This window comes from Equus quagga, chromosome 5, assembly GCF_021613505.1.
Source record: "Equus quagga isolate Etosha38 chromosome 5, UCLA_HA_Equagga_1.0, whole genome shotgun sequence".
NCBI classification, from domain to species: domain Eukaryota; kingdom Metazoa; phylum Chordata; class Mammalia; order Perissodactyla; family Equidae; genus Equus; species Equus quagga.
In genome coordinates this window covers 78950094-78970230 of record NC_060271.1, presented here as the reverse complement: position 1 = coordinate 78970230, position 20137 = coordinate 78950094, and the positions used below count along the sequence as shown (strand labels likewise).

Genomic DNA, 20137 nt, shown 5'->3' with positions numbered 1-20137 from the left:
AACTACCTTCTGCTCCCCAATTTCCCCCAGGGCCATGGACATCAGCGTCCTCCCTCAAGTAAACAGGATGGACTCTGAGGACAGGCCCTCAGCACTCTTAAGTTGCCATGTCCAGCACTGAGACACCTCGCTCAGCAAGTCACAGCCACACTCAGCCAGGGGAGCCGCCTCCCAGGCGCCCAATCCCCCAACAGGGCTCTGGGGCTCGTGGCTGTCCAGCTCCATCTTCCCCTCTCCAGGGAAAGGCATGGACTTCTCTGCGCCTACCCACAAGGAATGGGGAGCTGGCCTCCCAGGACACACACGTGGGGAAGAACTTCCTGCCTGATAGCTGGGATCCAGCATTGCTGAAGGGCGTGTGGGTGGCCAGGAGGACCCCTTCAGGGAGGCTGAGAAGGCAGAGATGAGAGAGCCAAACGAGGGTGAGTCCCCACGGTTTATTATGGAAGCCTATAAAAGAGCCACATTGAGTATTTCCAAAATCACAAAATGCACAACATTCATTTTTTTAATATGCAACATGGAATATTATATACAGATTAAAACCACATGACAGCAAAAACACTCACACGGCACCAGTTTCATATCAAAACAAAACACACAAGTGCTTTTTCAATATTAAAACAACTGTGATAAAAACATATTAATATTTTGAACCATGTTTACAATAGAGAAAAAAATTCATATTTTACTAAATAACAAATATTTAACAGCAAAAACTTTATACTAAATATCTATTTTGAATTATAACAAAAATAGTACTTATAATAGTTTATAAAGACAGACACAAAATTATAACATTTATGAAAAAAAAAAAGTTTTGTGTATAAAATAATATTATAGCGACCTGGGCAGGGTCAGGATGGTGCCCAGAACACAAACGCCAGCGCCCAACATCGAAAGTGCTTCATTCTGCAAGCCCATGGCAGGAAGAGTTTTGTGGGGTTTTGTCTTTTTAATGTCAAGTTACAATAGTTAGGAATGGTAAGTGAGAAAACGCCACCCATCTAATGTTACCTCTATAAAACCTACACACAAACATAGACACGGATGGACGTCTAGAGGAGAGGTGACAAACTTCGACACTGGAACCCTCCTTCAGCCAGCCAAGAGCGTTCTCCAGTTCTCTTCTTGTTGCCTTTGAGACCCAGCGGGGCAAATGATCCTTCCTTCCTCCCTCACAGGGATCCCCCTCAGCTTTTCTCTGCTCCTCCCAGGCTGGTCACCCCAACCGAAGGCGTCTGAGGCCTCCCAGAGCACCCCCACCAGGGCCGGGCGATGGGCTCCCTGTCGGAGCGGCACTTACTGCATTCCCGGATATTCAGTCAAAAACAGTTGGTTCGGGGCAGGCTGGGGTCAGTTCCACGGAGAATGAACTTTCCAGACACTGGGCTTTTTTGTGGGTAACAAATTCTGGTGGACCATGCAGCTATTTTGCAAGCTTTGATGAGTCTTTACACATTTTTGCCTGTTTTTCAGAATGTGGGGGGGGATTGAGAGATTTTACTAATTTTTTTTAAATGTCTATTTTGGCCAATAATGTCTGTTCTGTACTTTTTTCGATAGTGAAAAGGTAGGAACCAAATGAAACCCTTGAGAACGGGGAGTTACAGAACAGTCCGTCACAGAGGAGCCCACTCCGGTAACGCCGCCCCGAGGTGGGGGTGAGCGAGGCTGAGGCTGAACACTGCTGGAGGGGCCACTGAGCTGCTCTGAGTGGTCACTGCTTGGAGAGGGCACTAAGGGGATTGCTGTCCTGCATTCTTCTGTGTAGTTTTGATTTTCTGGTAAAAAGGATTCACTGCCTTTATAACATCAAAAGCCAACAGAGAAACACAGAAAGCAAAGAAAACTCTGAAAACAGACAAAATCACATACAGACTCACCAAGGCCCCCAACCATCCCTGGGAGGCATCCCAAACTGCCAACACTCAAAATGCAGGGGAGGGGTGGCAGGAGCTACTCCTCTTTCCTCGTCATCCCCTGACCGCCGTTTTCAACCAAATCACTTCTGACAAATAGCACGTGCACTCGTCCTGCCTCTCGCTGCAGCCCACCCACCCGGTGCCACCTCCAGACCCAGCCCAGGGCCAAGGCTGCTCCGAGGAGGGCTGCCTTCTATGCTCACCTCCCTTGCTTTCATCTTGTCCCCACACCCCTGAGCTGGGCTAAGCAGACAGTGGCATAGAGGTGGGAAGGGACTTCAAGGACACCTTTCCAAGGGCAAAGGGCAAAGGGTGAGGGTCAAGGAAGGGACGACGGAGGCCTTTGCTCCCCGTCAGAAGAAAGAACCCGTATCCTTCCCCATACTCACTAGCCGGAGTGGGGGCACCAGGGTGAAAGTGGCCTAAGAGGAGATGGCGGCAGCCTTCAAGTCCCCACGTGATCCCGGTCTTGGACAGAACAGGGAGGGAGGCCGTGGGCCATTTCGCCATCTCCACCAGGGGACAAAGGCCGAGGCGCAAGATTTCCCCCTGGGAGTGAGGGTCTGAGGTTGAACCCACAGAAGGTCTGGAGCCTGGGGGAGCCATCAACCCTGGGGGTTGGGGGAGGGAGGTGTGCTGCGTCACTCACAGAAGTCCTGCCCGGGACATCTGTGGGCAGAGGCTAGGGGACAGAGGAGATGCTTGTTCCAGCCCCCAGTAACACCAAGATTAGGTTACATCAGTGAATAAATACGGGGGGAGGAGCAGGAGGCAGCCCGAGAGCCAAGGGCCTTAGGCGTGTGTGTAACAGGGGAGCAGGGTGGGCTCAAGGCTGCCTGGCGGGAAGGAGGGGATGTCAGTGCGGGAGCCCAGGGCCACCAGGGAAGATGCTGGGAGGACAGGGCCTGGGGCTCCTTTGCCCCAAGGTCAGAGGAGAGAAAAAGTAGCAGCAATAGGTAATTTCAAATGTCCAAACTGGTAAAGGGGCCAGGCCCCTTCAGGCTGGTGGCAGCCCCTGCCCTCACCAAGGGTGACTCTCTTTTATTACTCAGGATGCTGTTCCTCGGAGGCCACACTCTGGGAAGGAGCACTCCAGAGGCACGAGGGGGAGGGGCAATGAAGAGGGCACCAAAGGTGGCACCTGCTTTCCTCCTTCCCCCATGTCAACCACCTGACCTCAAACTGGAAGCGTCCAAAAGGAACGGGAGGGGAGGGACCAGTTTGGAACATCACAAGCAGACACTGCAGCACGAGCTGACTGACATTTAACACTGTAACAGGCATGCAGACCCCCCGCCGCGCCCTTTCCCAGGAGCTAAGCTGGTGGAAACTGGAGAGAGATGGGAGAGAAGCAAGAGCCAGGAGGAAGACCCCCATCCCCCAAAGGATGGGGCCCTTTTGGCTTTGGGTAGGGTTTGCCAGGAAGGGGGGACAGGGGAGGGTGAGGTCTGGGGGGCTGCTCCCTCTTCCCCAGGTTCCAGCCCCCTCTACACACAGGTTTCTACCCTTCCATCGCCTCCCACCCCCATGGCCTGGCCAGGCTGAGGTGGGGGTGTGGGTCAGGCGCCATCAGACAGTTGCGCTCAGCATGGCCTCGGTCTCTGGCAGGATCTTGTTCTGGTTGGAGTCCAGGCCAAAGAACTTGACGCTGAGGCCATCCACGGGGTGCAGGACAGGGACCAAGGTGATGCGAGGGAAGGTCCGTGTGGCCAGCTCAAAGCGGCTCGTGCTGGCCAGCTCCACCGCCAGAACCTTCAGGAACAGCTTGGCCAGGTGCTTGCCCAGGCAGGTCCGGACGCCGCCACCAAAGGGGAGGTAATGGAAGCGGCCGTCCTTGTCTTCGCTCCGCGCCTGACTGAAGCGGTCGGGGTCAAACACGTTCACGTCTTTGAACACGGGCGCCGTGTCATGGGTATCCCGGATGCTGTACATGACACTCCATCCTTTGGGGATCTGGAAACCCTGGAGGCAAGATGGAGGCAGGGGTGGGGTGGAGTGGTGAGAGCCAGAAGGGGTCTGAAAGGGCCCAGGACTTCCTGCCTGCCAGTCCCCAAATGGTCCTGGAGACAGCCCACTGTGGTCCCCCAGGTCTGGCCAGCCTCCTGCCTCAGCATGTTGGTCCAGTCTCTTATTTATAGACGTCCACATGCAACTTCACATATGACACCCAGATTGGCTTCACCCGACCCAGCATTCGGGGCAGGGTCTCTCCCATCAGACTGAAAGCTCCCTAAAAGCAAGGACTGTCTCCCCATCAGACTGAGGTACCCCAAGAGGGAGGCTGGTCTTTCCCATCAGCCAGTGCCCTGCTCCTGAAGGAGTGCTCCCATGGAACCCCCGAGCCCCAGCCCCACGGGGCCCAGCCTCACGTCAAGCTCGAAGGTCTGCAGCACAGTGCGGTAGCCGCCAGAAATGGGTGTGAAAAGGCGCATGACCTCCTTGATGACGCAGTCCAGGTAGTGCAGTCCGCTGAGCGTGTCGAGGCACAGCGTGCCCTCACAGAGGCAGCCGCCACTGTGCAGGATGCCCTGGGCCCGCAGCTCCTCCCGCAGCTTCTCTAGCACGGCCGGGTGCTTCAGCAGCTGCATGATGAGCGAGGTGCTGGCGCTGGCAGTGGTGGCATAGGCCGCGAAGATCAGCTCCAGGGTCCCGTCCTGCAGTGGCAGAGAGGAGAGGCACCGTTGGCGATCTGGGTTCAGGAAGGGCAGCCTGGGGGGCAGCCCCCCTCTGCCAGTGTCCCCCGTGCCCCAAGGTCATCTAGCTGGGTCCTGCCAGCTTCCTCTGAGCTTCACATTGCAGGGGCATTCAGGACACAATGGACACAGGTCAGAAGGCCAGTGCCCTGGCTAGGCAGGAGATATAACTGCTGCAACCCAGGACCAAGGCACTAGCCTGGAAATGCCTCGGGGTGGGGCCACTGCTCACTCACTGTGGATTCTGGGCAATGAGGCCCAGCAGGCCCAATCAGTGCTTTGAGCTCACAGAAGAAAAAGAAAAAATCTCAAGGAGCCAGGCACCATGCGGCTGAGTGAGGGGGTGCAGGGTCTAACCCTGGGCCTGCTGCCTCGCAGCCTCAGCTCCTTCCTCCATGCCCAGAAGGATAGCTGGTAGGTGGTCAGGAGAGCTGAGGAGGTTGGGGAGGAAGCCTGGGGCCACATCCATGAGAACCTGGGATGGGACTACAGTGAGCAGGCTGAGGGAAGGTGGCCCCAAGAGGGCTTAGAGACCCCTCCAGGGTTCTCTGGGGAGCAAGACACCTGGGCCATGATGCCACATGGAAACGCCCTAGCAGGTCACCTCGTTCCAAGCCCTGCATCTTACAAAGGTGGACCCTGGGCCCAGAGACGGGAGCAAAGGGACCTGGGTCCCTTACTTGCCATGGCACCACCTACGAGTCAAAACCTTTCTGTAAAAGTCACAGGCGCCCTCCTGGCTCAGCAGGAAAAAAGCTGGAGCTGGAACAAGAAGCAAAGACGGGGCACGGAGGAGTCTGTTAGTCTCTATGGGCACCTGGCAGGCGTGTGGGTGGCAGAGTCTAGACGAGGATGAACTAACGAGTCCCACCTCAGGGGAACCATCCACTCCCAAAAAGGGCGGGCAGAAAGTCTTTGTGGAGCCCAGTGTGGGCAGTCTCTGTGCCACAGACCAGCTGGGCTCAGCTGGTGCCAGGCAGGCTGGGAGAGGGCATCAAGTGAAAAGGCTGGTGGGTGGGATGGGCCCCGAGTTAGGCCAGATCCCCCAGCTCTTCCCCGAGGGCTGAGGCTGCCCTTGGCAAGTGACTTCCCCTTCTGGGCCTGGGTTTCCCTACATGACGTCCAGGGCTATTGGGACAATGAAGTGCGCTGAAATAGTGAATATCGGGGGAGGGAGCGGCGAGGGGTCGATCAACGCTGCCGACATCGAGTCTGTACAGAGGTTTCCAAGGGCCAATTTTTGACATCTTTTTCAAAATGGTAGGAGGGACTGTGGGCAGGATGGAGAGCACCAGGACTGAGTGCACAGTGAGCAGTGGGGAGAGGGGCGGCCCCACCCATCGTGGGCACTTCTCACCCTCTGCATCAGACTGTGTGCACAGCAGGCAGGGACACAGTCTCCCTTCTGGTCAAGCCCCTAGCCCAGTGCAGTGACGGCCACTGCGGCTGCTCAGAAACAGTCCCTGTGGAACCTCACAGGAACCAGGCAGAAATGGCGGGCCGTTCCTGCCCCAGGGCAGCCCGAGGATGGAGCCCGGGGCGCTCCTGCTGCCCACCTTCAGCTCCTGCATGGTCATCTCCTTCCCGTGCTCCTTGCTGCTCTCGATGAGGATGTCCAGTGCGTCCAAGTAGTCTTTGCCCTGGGTGCACTGCAGCTTCTCCCGGATTGCCTTTTCCAGGCCCTTCTGTAGGATCTGCCGTGCCTGAATGCCCTGAGGGGAGAAGGGGTCCATCCAGTTACCCACCCTGGGAGGGCAGGGCCACCGAGGGCCTCCTCCTAAGGCGGGGCAGGGTAGGGGACCCCTCTGAGAACTTCCCGTCTAAGCCACAGAGAGCCCTGGGTGAAGACAGTGTGTGTGACTGGTGTCCATCTTGGTCAGCCACCCCTCCCTCAGGGTGGGCTCATGGATGCCCATCTCCTGTCCTCCCGGGCCCCAGGTGCTCACCCGCCGGTAGCCGCTAAAGGGCAGGTCAACAGGCAGGGAGAAGACGTTCTCCACAAACTGCTGGTAGACCTCAAAGAGGTGCCCCAGGTCCTCTTCGGGGATGCTGAAGCCCAGCAGCACGCGGATGGCCATGCGGAAGGTGAGCTTCTGCGCCTCCTGGTACACGTTGATGGCCTCCGGGTGGCTGCTCCAGGCACGCAGTGTGTCCTGGATCACCAGCTGGATCTTGGGCAGATAGCTCTCCAGGGCTTCGTGGCTGAAGATCTTGGAGAAGACCTGGAGGACAGAGAGGTGGGGCGAGCTGGTCAGATGGGCTGGGGCCTGCCCATGCAGCTCCCACGAGGCCTGGCTGAAGCACGGGTCCCATGACTGCGGTTGGGGAAAACGCCAGTCCTCACCCCGCCCGAGCTCTCCTCTTCCGACACAGTTGCCTTCCTGGTCCTCTACTCTGAACCCCCTCCTCCTGCCTGAGTCTTGGTCGGGGGGAGGGAGGGAGGGAAACGACAGGATTAAAACAGTTCCTAAGTATTTTTATTCAAAGTCGGGACCTTCACATCACTCACAGGGTGACCCGAGCTGTCATTCTTTCTTGACCCCCCAGAGAAGCATGTTCCCCTATCAATGACAAAGCCCTGGGGACTGGGCAGTGGGCGATGTGGCCGTACCAACCATGGGGGGCAACACAGGAGGAGTCCGGGCTGGGCTGGAGCGGGTGCCACTCCACTGCAGGGGTCCATTCCAGAATTACCAGGCCACAGGGCACAAGTGCCCAGGAGGAGCAGAACACAGGTAAGCAGACTAAACAAGAAGAGTAGAAAGTAGTATGGGGCTCTTCTACTCCACTGATAGGAGAACAAGAGAGTCTGAAGCCAGACTGCAAGCAGAACTTCCGGAGACCCAAAATTGCTCTCACTCCCTGGGAAACGCCTATTGCATGGAGATCCTAGGGAGTCCGTTAACAGCCGGGCCGTCAAAACATCTTCAGTGAGGCTGAGTCTGGACGCAGGGGGATGGGGGCAAGGCTTACCACCCCAAAAGATCACAAAGCCAAACAGAAGCCCTTTTAATTCCCAGCATCTTCCACGTCCCATTTTAAGTAGCCAATGAGTCCCTGTTTCTACCTCTCCTGCTTTCTGTCCTCCTGATTCCCAGCCACCACCTCCTGCCCCCTCCTCACCCCGATGCCTCTGCACACAGTTTCCATGCTGCTGCCCATGGTTATAAGAGAGGGGAGGATGTTAGTTTATTTACTGACGGGCTGTGGGTCTCACTCTGTAACCAACAACCTCCATCCCCCCACCCCAGAGTCTGGAGCAGAAGGGGGTGCACCCCCCACAGTGCCACTGGAAAGGTCGTTGGGGAAGGCAGAGAGGGGAGGGGCAGCAGAGAGGAAGGAGACAAATATTCCTCTGCCCCCCACCCCGACCCTGCCCCATGCAAACCACACACACGCGCCCGCCCTCCCCCCTGCCCCCCCAAACACAACCACCGCACAAACTGTAAATGTGAGAATTTCCCCTGCCGTCAGCTCGGGGAGGAAAAGGTAACATTTTCCTGGCCTGGGCCCTGCATGGCTAATGGGAGGGCTGGTTTGCAGAAATAACAGTGCTGGCCCTTCAGTGGCCCAGCCAGGCGTTCACAATAGCACTTTCATTCCGAAATTCCCGGTGGGCAGAGGGAGGGAGGGAAGGAGGCCGGCGAGGGGCAGAAAAGCCAGCAGTGTTTGGGGCTGCTCCTGCTACTAAGGGGCAGACTGGAAGGTAGAAGGACGACAGGAGGTGACCCAGGGCAGCTCAGGCCTGGACAGGTCACTCACACCTGGTTCTGTTGCAGGGGTCCCAGGAATTTCCAGGGGGGGATTCAGCTGCCACCTCCCTTCAAAGGGTGCGGGATAAAGGCAGCACTTTCTGTGTCAGCCCCCCGCCCTGGTGTCCTTAGGACCCCAGGTTCAGCTCTTGGTCAAAGAGTCTTATGGGGTGCGGGTGGGGGTGGGGCCCTGTCCCCAGAGGAGGATGCCAGCCAACTAAGGGCCTTTACAAAACAGCAAAGAGTTCATGAGGGGAGCAGAAAGTGGTGCGTGGGAGCTGGGCAGGCTCATCGGGGAGGCAGAAGATAACTCTGTGGCTACAGGGCCTCAGTGGGGAGGCTGGAGGTGATGGCAGGCTGGGACAGGGAGGTGACGCCTGGCCCAGAGCCAGCCTGCCCAGGGCAGACTGAGGGGTCTGTCATGAAGGGGATAGGAGCAGGGGCTGCCAGCAAATGGGAGACCTGGTCCCAAAGGTGGGCATGGGAGGGGGAATAGGGCAGAGGTCACGTCGACCAGGACCAGCCCAAGTCAAAGCCAGCTAGGCTCTAAGAGTCAGGCTGGGCACCCAGAGATCTGAGGCTTAACCTCGGATCATCCACCAACTTACTGTGCGATCATGGCCAAGTCACCCCCAGCCTCAGTTTCCCCATCCGTAAAATGGTGACGTTGAACCAAGTGACCTCTGTGGTTCCTTTCAACATAATGCCAATATCCACATGTCCCTAAAGTGGATGCTGTCCCCTCAAAGAAGCCTAGAATCTGGTGCTGCACGAGTCACCTGCTAAGTGCCTGCAGGCTTCCCTCACACACCCCACACGGCTACAGTGGTTCAGGAAGGGCTAGCCCAGGGTGACCAAAGGAGGAGCTCTGAGGGCCCCCACTGCACCTTGAGGAGTGTCCAAACAGGACCCGCTGACAAGCCCTGCCCTGCCCCAAAGGTTACATTCCCTGCGCCCTCTAGCGATGGCTGGCTGAATCGCTCCTTCTCAAGCCTTGGGGGCCAAGGAAGGGTAGGGAGGATCCAGGGGGACCTGGAACTGAGCAGAGGGACTCCAAGGGTAGGGGGCCCACACCTCACCTCTAGATGGAAAGGGGACCTGAGCAAGGTCAGGGGGCTGGAATGGCCCCAGGAAGCCCACCGCCACCCTGCACCTGCCGGCCACCTGGGGTGGGGATTCCGAAAAGAGAATGGCAGCCAGGACCAGGGCCCTGATCTTGACCCAGCCTCTGAGTCGCCAGGGCAGCCAGCAGGTCTCTGCCCTCTCTGAGGCTCGGCTTCCCCACTGGTTTCATGAGGGGTCTTTCTGGATGTTCTGGGGTCCCTTTCTACCTGGCTGTCCCATGATTCTCCTCAGAGCCCCCCTGAGGTGGGGAAACTGAGAAGCCAGGCAAAGGCAGACTGCAGGCACACCAGGCCCAAAGGGCTTTGCTCAGAGGTCACCCAGTCCATGCCCCTGCCACCGGCCCAGCTGTCCCACAGGCATCGGGGCCTCCCAGGCCCCGGGAAAACTCCAGGGCCTCCTCCCTGGGTCAGTGCCCAGGGTTAACAACGCGGGCACTTCCCGAAGCCTGGGCAGCCCAGAAGCCACCGCCCACCACAAAGGCCCGGAGGAGGCGGAGGTGCCGGCCAGGGCAGTGCGAGGCCTGGGCCATGTCCGGGGCGGGCGGGGTCAGGACGGGGGCAAGAGGAAGGTGCCCTGCGGAGCGGAGTGGCTCGGTGTGAAGAAGGGAAGGATCCGGCCCCCAGTGCCTGCCGACTGCCCCGACCACGGTTGTAAGAGGAGCCAGGGCTGCAGTGTTTCCCTCTGGGGCTTCCCTAGGAATTCCCAACAGGGAGCCAAGAATGCTGGACAAAGGTCGTCCGGGAACCAGCTCCAGCACAGCCCTGCAGAGGGAGCAGCAGGTACGACTTACGACTTCCACCAGGGTTGGCCCCGGGAGAGCAGGGCCGCCAGAGGCCTCCCCAGCACAGACACGGGCAGGATGGGCTCCCGCCTCAAGGGATGTGCTTAGAAACCCTCCTCACACCCCGACTGGTTTCCCCCAAAACCAAGAGGCTCAGGAGCCCACATCCCTGGTTCTCTCTCTCCGGGAATGGGAGCCAATTCCCTAGGAGGGTCTGGGGGGACCACCAGGAGACTCACCAAGGCTCAAATTCCCTATAATTGTTTCTACAAATGCATCTCCATCCCCCCAGGCTCCCCTCCCCGCTGCCCCCTGCCTCTCACCCAGTGTCCCTGGGAGAGGATTCACCCACTGGACCCCCAAGGCCCTGGGTGCTGACCTGCTCAGCCAGATAACCTCCCCCTTCTCAGCTGCCGGCTGTGGATGGATAGACAGATGGACCGGCAGCCTTGGTATCTGGAAGAGCCAGAGAGGGAACCCACCCCCCAGGTCAGTGACTCAGACTGGGAGGAATGGAAGCGGCTGCCCGGGAGGGTAGGAAGGAGGGTAGGAGGGTGGGAGCCTGGGCAGGCCACCCCGCCAAACCACCGGAGCCGCGGCCTGCGGAGTGGAAAGAATAACAGAGGGCCGGCAGCCGCCGAGGGAGCTGTCCGCACAGCACAGGGGTGACGCCAAGGTGTGTACCTTATACTCCAGGAAGGGGGAGGACAAGAGAGGACGTCATCTTCCCAGCTGCCTGGCATCCCCACTGGGCCTGGACTTCACCCTGGCTGCCTCCTGAGCCCGTCCACACTCAGCCCCTCTGGTTGGGAGGGCCCATCCCGGAGCCCCCAGCCTGTGCATGCCCCTTCTGAGTTCCAGCATCTGTGGGAACAGAGTACCTGTCCCCCATTGGACTGCAGCTCTAACCATCGCCCCTGACTCTTCCCCACACACAACAAAAGCATGTGGTGGAGGAGGGGAGGGCAGCACTTAGCAGATACCTGCTGAGCCACAGAATCTGGAAAGGTTTGCCCAGACCCTCTTACCCCTCTTCCAGCCATAGCGAACCCCACTTCAGAAAGCTGAGACCCAAAGGAGAAAGGGCCCTCCTAAGGTCACAGTCCAGGGCATGACTAGTCACACCCACCTGGGTTCCTGAACCCCTACCTCCCACCAATCCAAACCCCCGCCAGCCCCCCTCCACCACTCCTGGGGGGCTCTGAATTTATCTAAGAGCCCTGAAGGGGACCCTCCTCTAGGGCCCAAGTTTATTTTAAGGGTAAGGCCAGCTGTTCTGGCCACTCTAGTTTGCTCTCAGCACTTAGCCCCTGCCCTTCAGCCTGGGAAAACTGGAACAGGTACAACCACCAAACTGGGGGCTCAGGGCCAGAGCAGACCCCAGCCCAACCCCGCTGCCAAGGCCACAACTGTCTCCCAAGCCGGGGAGAGTGAGCAAACGCATCAGCATCACAGCCTTGGAACCCTCCCTGCCCTGGGAGAAGGACACAGAAAGGAGGGAAATGGGAGCGGGTGGCCCCAGGCCCAGCCAGCCCACCCGCCCACTCTGCTGCCTGGCACAAGAGCATGCAGAGGGAGGCGCCCACTCCCAGGCGCCCTGGCGGCTGGCTGTGGGCTTCCTCCCCCACTGACCTTCAGAGGGTTCCGCTCCTGCCACCCGCCCGCCCCCTTAGCAGCCTCTGCGCCCACCAGCTTGTGCTACAGTAACTTTTGGGTGAAGGACTTCAGAACAAAGCTCTGTGCCTATGCCAGAGGGCTGGGGCAGAGCTCCCAGTAGGAGGGCTGCCTGGCTGTGCCACCCGCCTTCCCATCCAATGCAGGTGCGAACTTCTGCCCTGCGCTGAGCTCGGTGGACATGACTTTGCAGCAAGAGGCTATGCACTGGTCCAAAGGCCACCTAGAGCCAGTCTGGGCTGGCCTCCCCCAGGACCCCACGACCACAGGCCCTCCTGCCTCTGACCTCCTGCTGAGGCACCTCCTGGCCTCTCCATGCCAACACAAACGCCAGGATGCACGGGGTTCCCGAGAGGGGTCTGGGGATCCTGAGCCTGAGCTCCACCTCCACCCAGGATGGGCCCAAAGGCCAGGCGAGTGGGGAATAGGAGGGTGGGCAGGCAGGGCATCTTAATCCCTGCCTCCAAAGCCTGGGGGCCACTCCCCCACCTCAGCCCCCCACACAGAAGGCCCTGTAGCCAGGGGTCTGGGGAGGAGGGGCAAGAAGGCCATGCCTGAAGTCTCCCCAGCCCAGGGCTCCAAGGCTAAGTGCATTCTCTGGGATGCTTGCCAAGTTCCCTGACAGAATCTCAGGGCCACTGTCTGAGGTGCCCTGAAGCTGCTGGGCCTTTGGTGAAAAGAGGTCCAGCCACGGGTGTGAAGAAAAAGAGGAAATGCCTGATCCCGTGTCTGGGGCTGGGCACTGGAGGCTTCCAGAACTACTCCCCACTCCTCTGCATCTCTGACGACCCTCCCTGCAAGCTTTCCTACCAGACTCCATCCATTCAGACACCCTTCTAGGGCAATACCCCGGCCTCTCTGCCCACCAAGAGGGATGGAGACCCTCCCCCATGAATGAGGGACACCCCAGGCCTCAGGTGGGGGAGGGTAACAAAGGAGGAGAAACAGTCTGAGGTGGTGGCTATAGGGACACAAGGCTGTCTTCAAGAGAGGACTCTGTTAGGTGGGGCAAGACTTTGTGGACTTTCTCCCTGGCAACCCCACCCCTCTTGGCCCTAGACCACCAGGGCAGCCGGGGCAAACACCTGGAGTGCAGTGATGGCTGCGGGGAGCCCCTTCCCAGCACATCTGGTCAGACCTCCCAGAGAAGGGGTGGGCCACCAGCCCCAGTGGAAAGAGTGACGCTCTAGTTCCCTACCAGCCGGGCCCCAACACACCTGGGCCCTACTTCCCATGAGTCCATCCTAACCAGGTGGGGGCCTCGTCCAGCAGCCGCCTCTCCAGCCAGGTCCCTGACTGTAGCGTGGGCTGAATAAGGCAGTGTGAGTGGTGCATGGCAGCCCCCACCCTGGCCAGACTGGGTCCAGCAGGCTGGCCAGTCTCTCCAGGACCAACATGTGCCCCTGATTACTCTCATCCCTCCAGCTAGACTCCACTTCCCGAGGCAAGGACCAAGTTTCTGCTTCTACATTCGTACCTAACTCAAGACCTTCTATTTAACTCAGTAAACCTCAGTTTATGGAACATCAAATAAAGGGATTGGGGGGAAGGACCCTTCTGTCCATCTATTTACCACTGGACCCATATACATGCCACATAGCAAGCACACAACCAGTATACACACAGAGGGACCCTGCATCGGGTTCCCAGCCTTGGCCAGGATGAACTGCTTTCTAGCTGCTCCCCACCCCCAAGGAGCTGGAGGGCAATGGTGCCAAGAGGGAGACCATAGATGCGTCACCTGTGGGTCCTCAGTTTCTGCCCCCACCCCCCCATCCCTGTCCTTCCTCTCCCTTCCTTCCTGTGCATTCCTCTAAGAGCAGTCCTCTGTGCCATATCCTTCTTCTTCTCCTCCCCTACTCCCAAATGGACAATTGCCAAAACCCTTGGGCTTTCCAGGCAGACCTCCCCACCTGGAGGCTGGAGGCCAGGAGGCCAAGTGAGGCAGAGGGTGGGTGGAACCACAAGGCAACAGCCCCAACCAAAAGCCCTCTGCACTCTGGTCTCCACCAAGCCTTCTTCCTCCCAGCGCCCCCTCCCCATCCCCACCCGACCCCCCAGCCTGGGACAACTCCCCCTCTGTGAGAAGGGGACAATAACTGCTTGTCAAAGCCTCTGTAAAGAGAAAACGAGGAGGCAGTCATATTCTTTGGAGCTGGGTTTCTGAGTCTCAGGATCTGCCTTCACTCTTTGGAATGGGCTTCTGGCGGAGTCGCTAAGAAAAAAAGCCGTGTCCCACACATTTGAAAAGCCCCCATTCCTGAGCCTATAGCCCGCTCCCAGCCACTCCCCAGAACCACCCCCCCATATGCTCCTGCGGCAGGGGCGGGCGGGAGCTGCTTCCTGCTCTGGTGAGGCAGATGGGGGAGACGGCTCTAGGGGCCCCTTTCCAGTCCCTGAAATACACGCTTTATTGGGGGGAGGGGGTTAGTCTCTGGGTTTTCCTCCTTTTGTCTGCTACGGAGAACTCCTCTTCGCAGGCAGTTCAGAAGATATCAAATACTGTAAGATAAATTCCTGCGTTCACCAAGACCACCTCACACACAGATTTCCGGTGGAGGGGGCTGCCCACCACTGCCCCCTCCCTTTCCCCCGGACTCTGCCACTCCCCCAGGAGATCAGAGGCTGCCTCTCTCCTTCCTTCTAGGTTTCAAACCTGGGTGAGTCCTCTGACCCAATGGAAAAAAGGGAGGGAGGGGACGTCGTGCAGCACCTCCTCTGGCCCCTGTAAGCCTGCAGGCCGGCGCCCCGCCCGCCGGCGGCTCAGCTTTCGGGTTACTGCAGTTCAAACAGCACGTGCCGCCCGCGCTCGGAGCCGCGGCGGCGGCGGCGCAGCCCGGGGAGGGGGCGGGGAGGCTCGCTCCGTGCGCGCTGGCTCGCCTCCTCCGCGCCTCTTCCAGGCGCTCGGGAAATCCACAGGATAAACACCCACTTTCTCTTCCTCTTTATGGGAGGGGGTAGGTGCGCTTTGATCTCCCGCCGCGCCTATGCTGCTCTCCCACCCCTCGTCCTTCCCACCATCCAGATCCGTGCGCACAGTGGCCCAAATTTCACCTCACCCCTCCCAGGAAAGGCCCTGCAACCGCCGCCCACAAGGTGCTCCCTGCCCCCCCGCCCCACGCGCCTGCCCAAGTCGCCATTAAAGCAACCTGTGGCAGGAAGGCTAGGTTTGCTTTTAGAATGATCCGTCTCCAGTTCTCGGAATTCCGGGGGGAAACATAGCGAAAATGGGAGCGCCGGCCACTGTCCGCCCTCTTCTTTTTCTAGTTTCATGGAGCACGGCGAGGACAGGTGTTGGACGCCCCAGTCCCCACACGTTTAAGCTCTATCCAAACCATCCCCGACAGCCACCTTTTGGGCCTGCTAGTGCGCAAGGCTCAGTGGGCCAGCAAGAGGGCAGACTCGGAGGAGGCCTGTGCAGGCCCTGGATCTGGGATCGCTGCCGTCTAGGCAGCGAACTGCGGGGATCCTCCAGCATGCTGTGCAAGGGGGGTCGCAGATTCGGGTGGGGACGTCCCCAGGGCTCCGCGAACTCCACGGAAGAAGAGGGTCAGAGCACTGTTTCGGGGCTCTTGGCCCAGAGGTCCTACCTTGCGTTTGTTGCGGTGGATATCGCCGATGGAGTTGGCCACCGTGTTCGGGCCCAGCAGCATGCGCGTGCTGCGCGGCCACTCGGTGCTCACGAGGTGGTGTTCGCCCATAAGAATCTTGCGTACGTTCTCCGCGCCCGTTACGCGGATCAGTGGCCTCCCCAGCAAGTGCGTCTTGAACACGTTGCCATACTTCTCCCTCCGCGACGACTGGAAGCCGGAGCCCTGCGGGAGCCACACGAGAGACCTCTCTCAGGGCACAAGTCTACAGACGGGACGTCCCGGAGGCCCAGCCCCGAGGGCCCATGGGGAGGGGCGGAGGACCCCTCCCGGGGCATCAGTCCCCTACCCTCCACCCCCGCCCGCACACACGCGCGCGCACACACAAACACGCACGTGGGTTTTATTTTTCATCGCATGCACAAGAGCTGAGAAGCAGGGCCTAGAGGATAATAAATAATACAAGGAGGCGGGAGGCCCAGGGGCACTCCGCGGGAGGCTGTTTTTTAGAAATGACTTGCGGGAGGGAAAAGGTATCCCGGACGGCGGGACCCGAAGCTAGATCCTCCGCCCCCTCCCTCGCCTCGCGCTCCGGAGCCTCTCGGAATAAATATTTCCAGGCTCCCGGCCACGGGCTGGCGAGACCCCGCGGGGTGGCCGCAGGCCAAAGATTATTTATAGCGGTGAGCGGTCCGTGCCCGGAGGCAGTCACTACAGTTGGGGGCTGGGGTTTCCATCCGTTCTCGGGTGTGGGCCGCGAAGGGACCCGGCGGCCCTCTGAGGGCTCCGCAGGGTAGGGGTACGGGCCGAGAGCCACGATTTTCCTAATGCAATCTGCCCTGGAAATAACTGGGAAGGACTTTCGTCGCCGCCCTGGAGTTTGGAACAAGAGCGCGGAGGAAGGCGCTGCCCGCGGGGCGGGGCGGGGCCGGGCGGGGCGGCCGTCGCAGGTAACCGGATCCCCGGCGGCGGCGGCGGCGGCGCGAGCCGGGGATGGCTAGGCCCCGGCGCGGGCCCGGCGCTCCGAGGAGCTGGCTGAGCCGGCCCCGCGCGGGTACCGGAAACCGAGGGGACCTCCGAGGGGCGGGGGCAGGGGCGTCCCGCTCACCTTTGACGTAGGCGCTCGCCACCCCACCCCACTTTAACCCTTCTCCTGCCAGGGCGGCGCCGGGTGAGAAAGGGAGGGGCGCCACCTGTCCGGCCGTCCCGCCAGCCTGCCAACGCACGCGCGCTTGCGGGCTCCAGACCTACGGGGTCATGCACCCCCAAAGGGACAACTCGGCTTCCCTTTTTCCCGGGTTGGTCCCCCTCCTCACTTTCCTTTCTTCCACGGAAAAGTCTTCTCCCGCTAGAGGTGTACACACCCCAGCACTGCCGAAAAGTGACTCTGCAGAGCCCGGAGCCCTAATCACTTTTCCACATGCGCCTCCGGCCCCGGCGCGCGACAGGGAGCGAGCCCGGAGCGCCCGCGCCTCCAGGAGGGGGGCTGGGCCGCGGGGGACGCCGCCCCACTCCCAGGTTGGCGGGTCTGGTAGAGCTCCCCTCACCCTGCCGCCGTTCTAGACGGCGTCTACCCCTTTAAGAGAAATCTGGGCGAGGGTGGAGGTGCGACAAAAGGGGGGTGAGGAGCGAGTTCCCTCCCTCCGTCTGCTATACCCGTCTCCCTCGCTCCGTCTGACTCTGCGTCTCTCCTCTCCTTCTTTTCCTCTGTTTTTCTTTTCTTTCGACACAAAAGTTGGGCTGTGAATTTTCCGAGGTCGCCGCCGCCTCTCTCTCGCCCCCCCACCCCCGCCTCTGATCTGCCTAACTATAATTAAAGTGCGTTTTTTGTGGCATTAATAAAGAGTTATTTGTCCGCCGTTTCCACGGTCTTCACAAAGAGGACTTTCATAGGGGCGGCCGCTCGGGCCGCGAGTCCAATTTATACAAAAATCTTGTATTTTTAGCCCTGGGCTCTGTTTAGATGGCGCACGGTGGAAACGGAGAGCCCTTGGAGGTCCCCCCGTAAAATCTGATAAATGACTCCGAAAAAATAAAGCTGAGATTCAGAGGGCTCCCATTAACCCCTTCCGCGCTCCTCTACTCGCATCCCCCATTTGCCTCCCACCTCGGAGTCCAGGGCCCCGGGGCAGAGGGATGCGGAGGTGGAGGCCTGCTCCCCCGCCCCATCTTCTCTGCGGGCTGGACGTGGAGCCCCAGGGGCCCTTGTGGGATTCGGAGAAAAGGTCAGGGGGACCTTGGAGGTGATAGAGAAAGGTCAGGAAAAGGGGTGGGGGGGGGGGCGGTGACAGACAGCGGATTCCGAAGATTGGCTCTAACAAGGCAGGACCGATGCCCGTGTGAGTTTTTTCTTCCTAAATTCTCAGCCAAAAGCCTAGACCACCGCTACAGTTAACCCTTTAAGTGTAGGGGTAAGAGAGGGGCTCTGGGGATTTCTTTACGGAGGGGAGGGGCTAGTCCCATTGGTTGAAGTGAACCCCACCCCGTTGCACGAACAACCCCAGAAAGAGATGGGCTGCCTCCAGGACTTGGGAAGACCACAGGGCAGGGAGATCTCGCGTCCCCCTCGCCGCCCCCGCTTCGCTGTCATTTGGCGCGAGGCAGGTCCGGGCGGGGAGTTTGTGTGCGCGCGCGGATTGCACGCGTCTGTGAATTTCAAGCCAAGCTTTCGCACTTCTAAATCCACAGGTCTCTGCGTTCACTTCCCGCCTCACCTCTCCGGTGCCGGGGTTATCTGTTTCAGGACAACCATCCTTCCCCTAATTTCCATCAGCATCCTCTGGACAAACACGCGTGCACACGCCCGCATAACACACCTCCCGCGGTTAACCCAGCGGCACCCCCCCCCCCCAAAAGAAAAATCTTGGTGTGTATCAAATTGCAAAAGCGACTGTCTAGCACTTAGCGAGGTTAATTCCAGGTTAATCTCCCCATTATCACTAGCAGTGTGGGGGTTGTACGCGGCTAACAACAAACACACACGCACTCTATGGATCTCACACACACCAATCCCAAGTTTCTCTCCCCTGCTACACTGTCCCCACCCAACAAGTCAATAGACCCTTTTCCCCGAAAGCCGAGAACTCTCGGGTTTCAGGCTTCTCATTTTCCCTTGGTTGCCTCCTTGCTTCCCCACCACAAAACACACACATTTTCCCGGACCAGGGCCGTTGTACCTGGCGCAGCCAACGAGGCGTCGGGAACACAGCCCGGGTCTTAAAGGGGCAATTCTGGCTGCCACTGGCCCCCTCCTCCTCTCCCTGACTCAGTTTTCGGGTCCCTGTGACACTGCCAAAGCCCCGAAAGCCGACGGCGACTGGGGCCTGGAGCGCGAAGGGGAGGCGAAAGCGGCTCACGACCGGACGTCCCCTCGGACTCGCGCCGCGCGGGGAGCCCCGAGGACGCTCTACGCACCCCTGCTGTGTCGCCCGAGACTGGGGAAAGTCGGTCTTGAGAGGTCGGGGGACCTCTCTTATCAGCCCCCTGAACGTGCACACCAGGTGCCAGCGGGCTCCGAACCACGCCGCAGGCGGGCAGGGGAAGCCCGGGCGGCGCAGGCAGAGAGGAGGGAAGGGGCGGGGCGGGGACCGGTGCCTTCAGGCTCCCGGCGCCCCCTGGCCGGCCCGCGGCTCCATCGGCCCGCGCTCGCCGCTAGCGGACCCCGGAGAGCAGCGACGCGAGCGCGCCCTTACCTGTAGCAGCCAGTGGCCGGTCTCTCCGATGAGCGGGAAGCCCATGGAGCCCTTAGGGATGGGCAGCTTGCAGCTCTTGTCGCGGGTGGCAGCCCAGCGCAGCTGCCATAGCTGCTGCGACACGGCCAGCAGCAGCGTCACCGACACCAGGCACGCGGCGAGGGTGGCCAGCGCCGACACCAGCTCCAAGCCCTCAAAGAGCATGTTGGCGGCCGCTTGGGGGATTGGCTGTGCCGGCCGCGGCGGGGGAGGGGAGGGCCAGAGAAGGGCCGGAGCGGCGGGGGAGGGGAGGCTGCGGCCGGGGGTCCCGGCACCTCCAGCCGAGACAGAAATGGAGGAAGGGGCCGAGGGAAGGGGAGTGGAGGCTGCGAGGGGAGCGGAGAGAGGGAGGAAAAAAAAATGCCTAAAAGAAGAGAGAGAGGAAACACGAGGCGACTCGGAATGTAACTTTGTTTGTTTGTTTGTTTGTTTGTTCCCTTATAGCGGGCTTAGGGGCTGCTCGAGGGCTGGCGAGAGGAAGCCGTGAATCAAGCTGGTGGGTTCGCTCTCCCCGCAACCATCACACTCGGAAAACTTTGGAAAACTTTGTCCAGCGGGAGCCTCTCTCGTAAGCCCCTTCCCCTGCTCGAAAAAAAAGAAGGGGGACAGAGAGCTAGCGGAGAGAAAGGGCGGTCGATTTGTCAAAAGTTTGCCCCTTAAATTGGTAGGTGAAAAACAAAAAAGAAAAAATCCTGAATCCAAAGATTCCAACGAACCCAGAAACTTTGGGGGCGACGGGGAAGGCTCCCCGGCCGGCCAAGGCGAGTGCAGAGGCCCGAGCCCGGCGTCCCCGGGCTGCCCCGGGAGGGCGGCGCGCCCGAGCCCCGAGCCGCCGCTGCACCCCCGAGGCGGCGCGGCGGGCGAGG

General features: G+C 59.8%; 1 protein-coding gene across 2 annotated transcripts; it reads right to left on the bottom strand.

Moving 5' to 3' along the window:
• Positions 1-482: 482 nt before the first annotated feature.
• LOC124239783 (cytochrome P450 26B1) lies at positions 483-20079 on the bottom strand. Of its 2 annotated transcripts, none has more exons than XM_046662074.1 (6): positions 19233-20079; positions 15541-15765; positions 6565-6840; positions 6175-6330; positions 4295-4579; positions 483-3887 (listed from the first exon to the last, which is right to left on the bottom strand). In XM_046662074.1, exons 1-6 carry the CDS (start codon positions 19434-19436, stop codon positions 3495-3497), a joined length of 1539 nt encoding a protein of 512 aa, XP_046518030.1. In that variant the 5' UTR covers positions 19437-20079; the 3' UTR covers positions 483-3494. The 2 variants fall into 2 exon arrangements, with proteins under 2 accessions (XP_046518030.1, XP_046518031.1); XM_046662075.1 differs by lacking the exon at positions 19233-20079 and adding an exon at positions 15937-16544.
• Between the last annotated feature and the right edge of the window lie 58 nt (positions 20080-20137).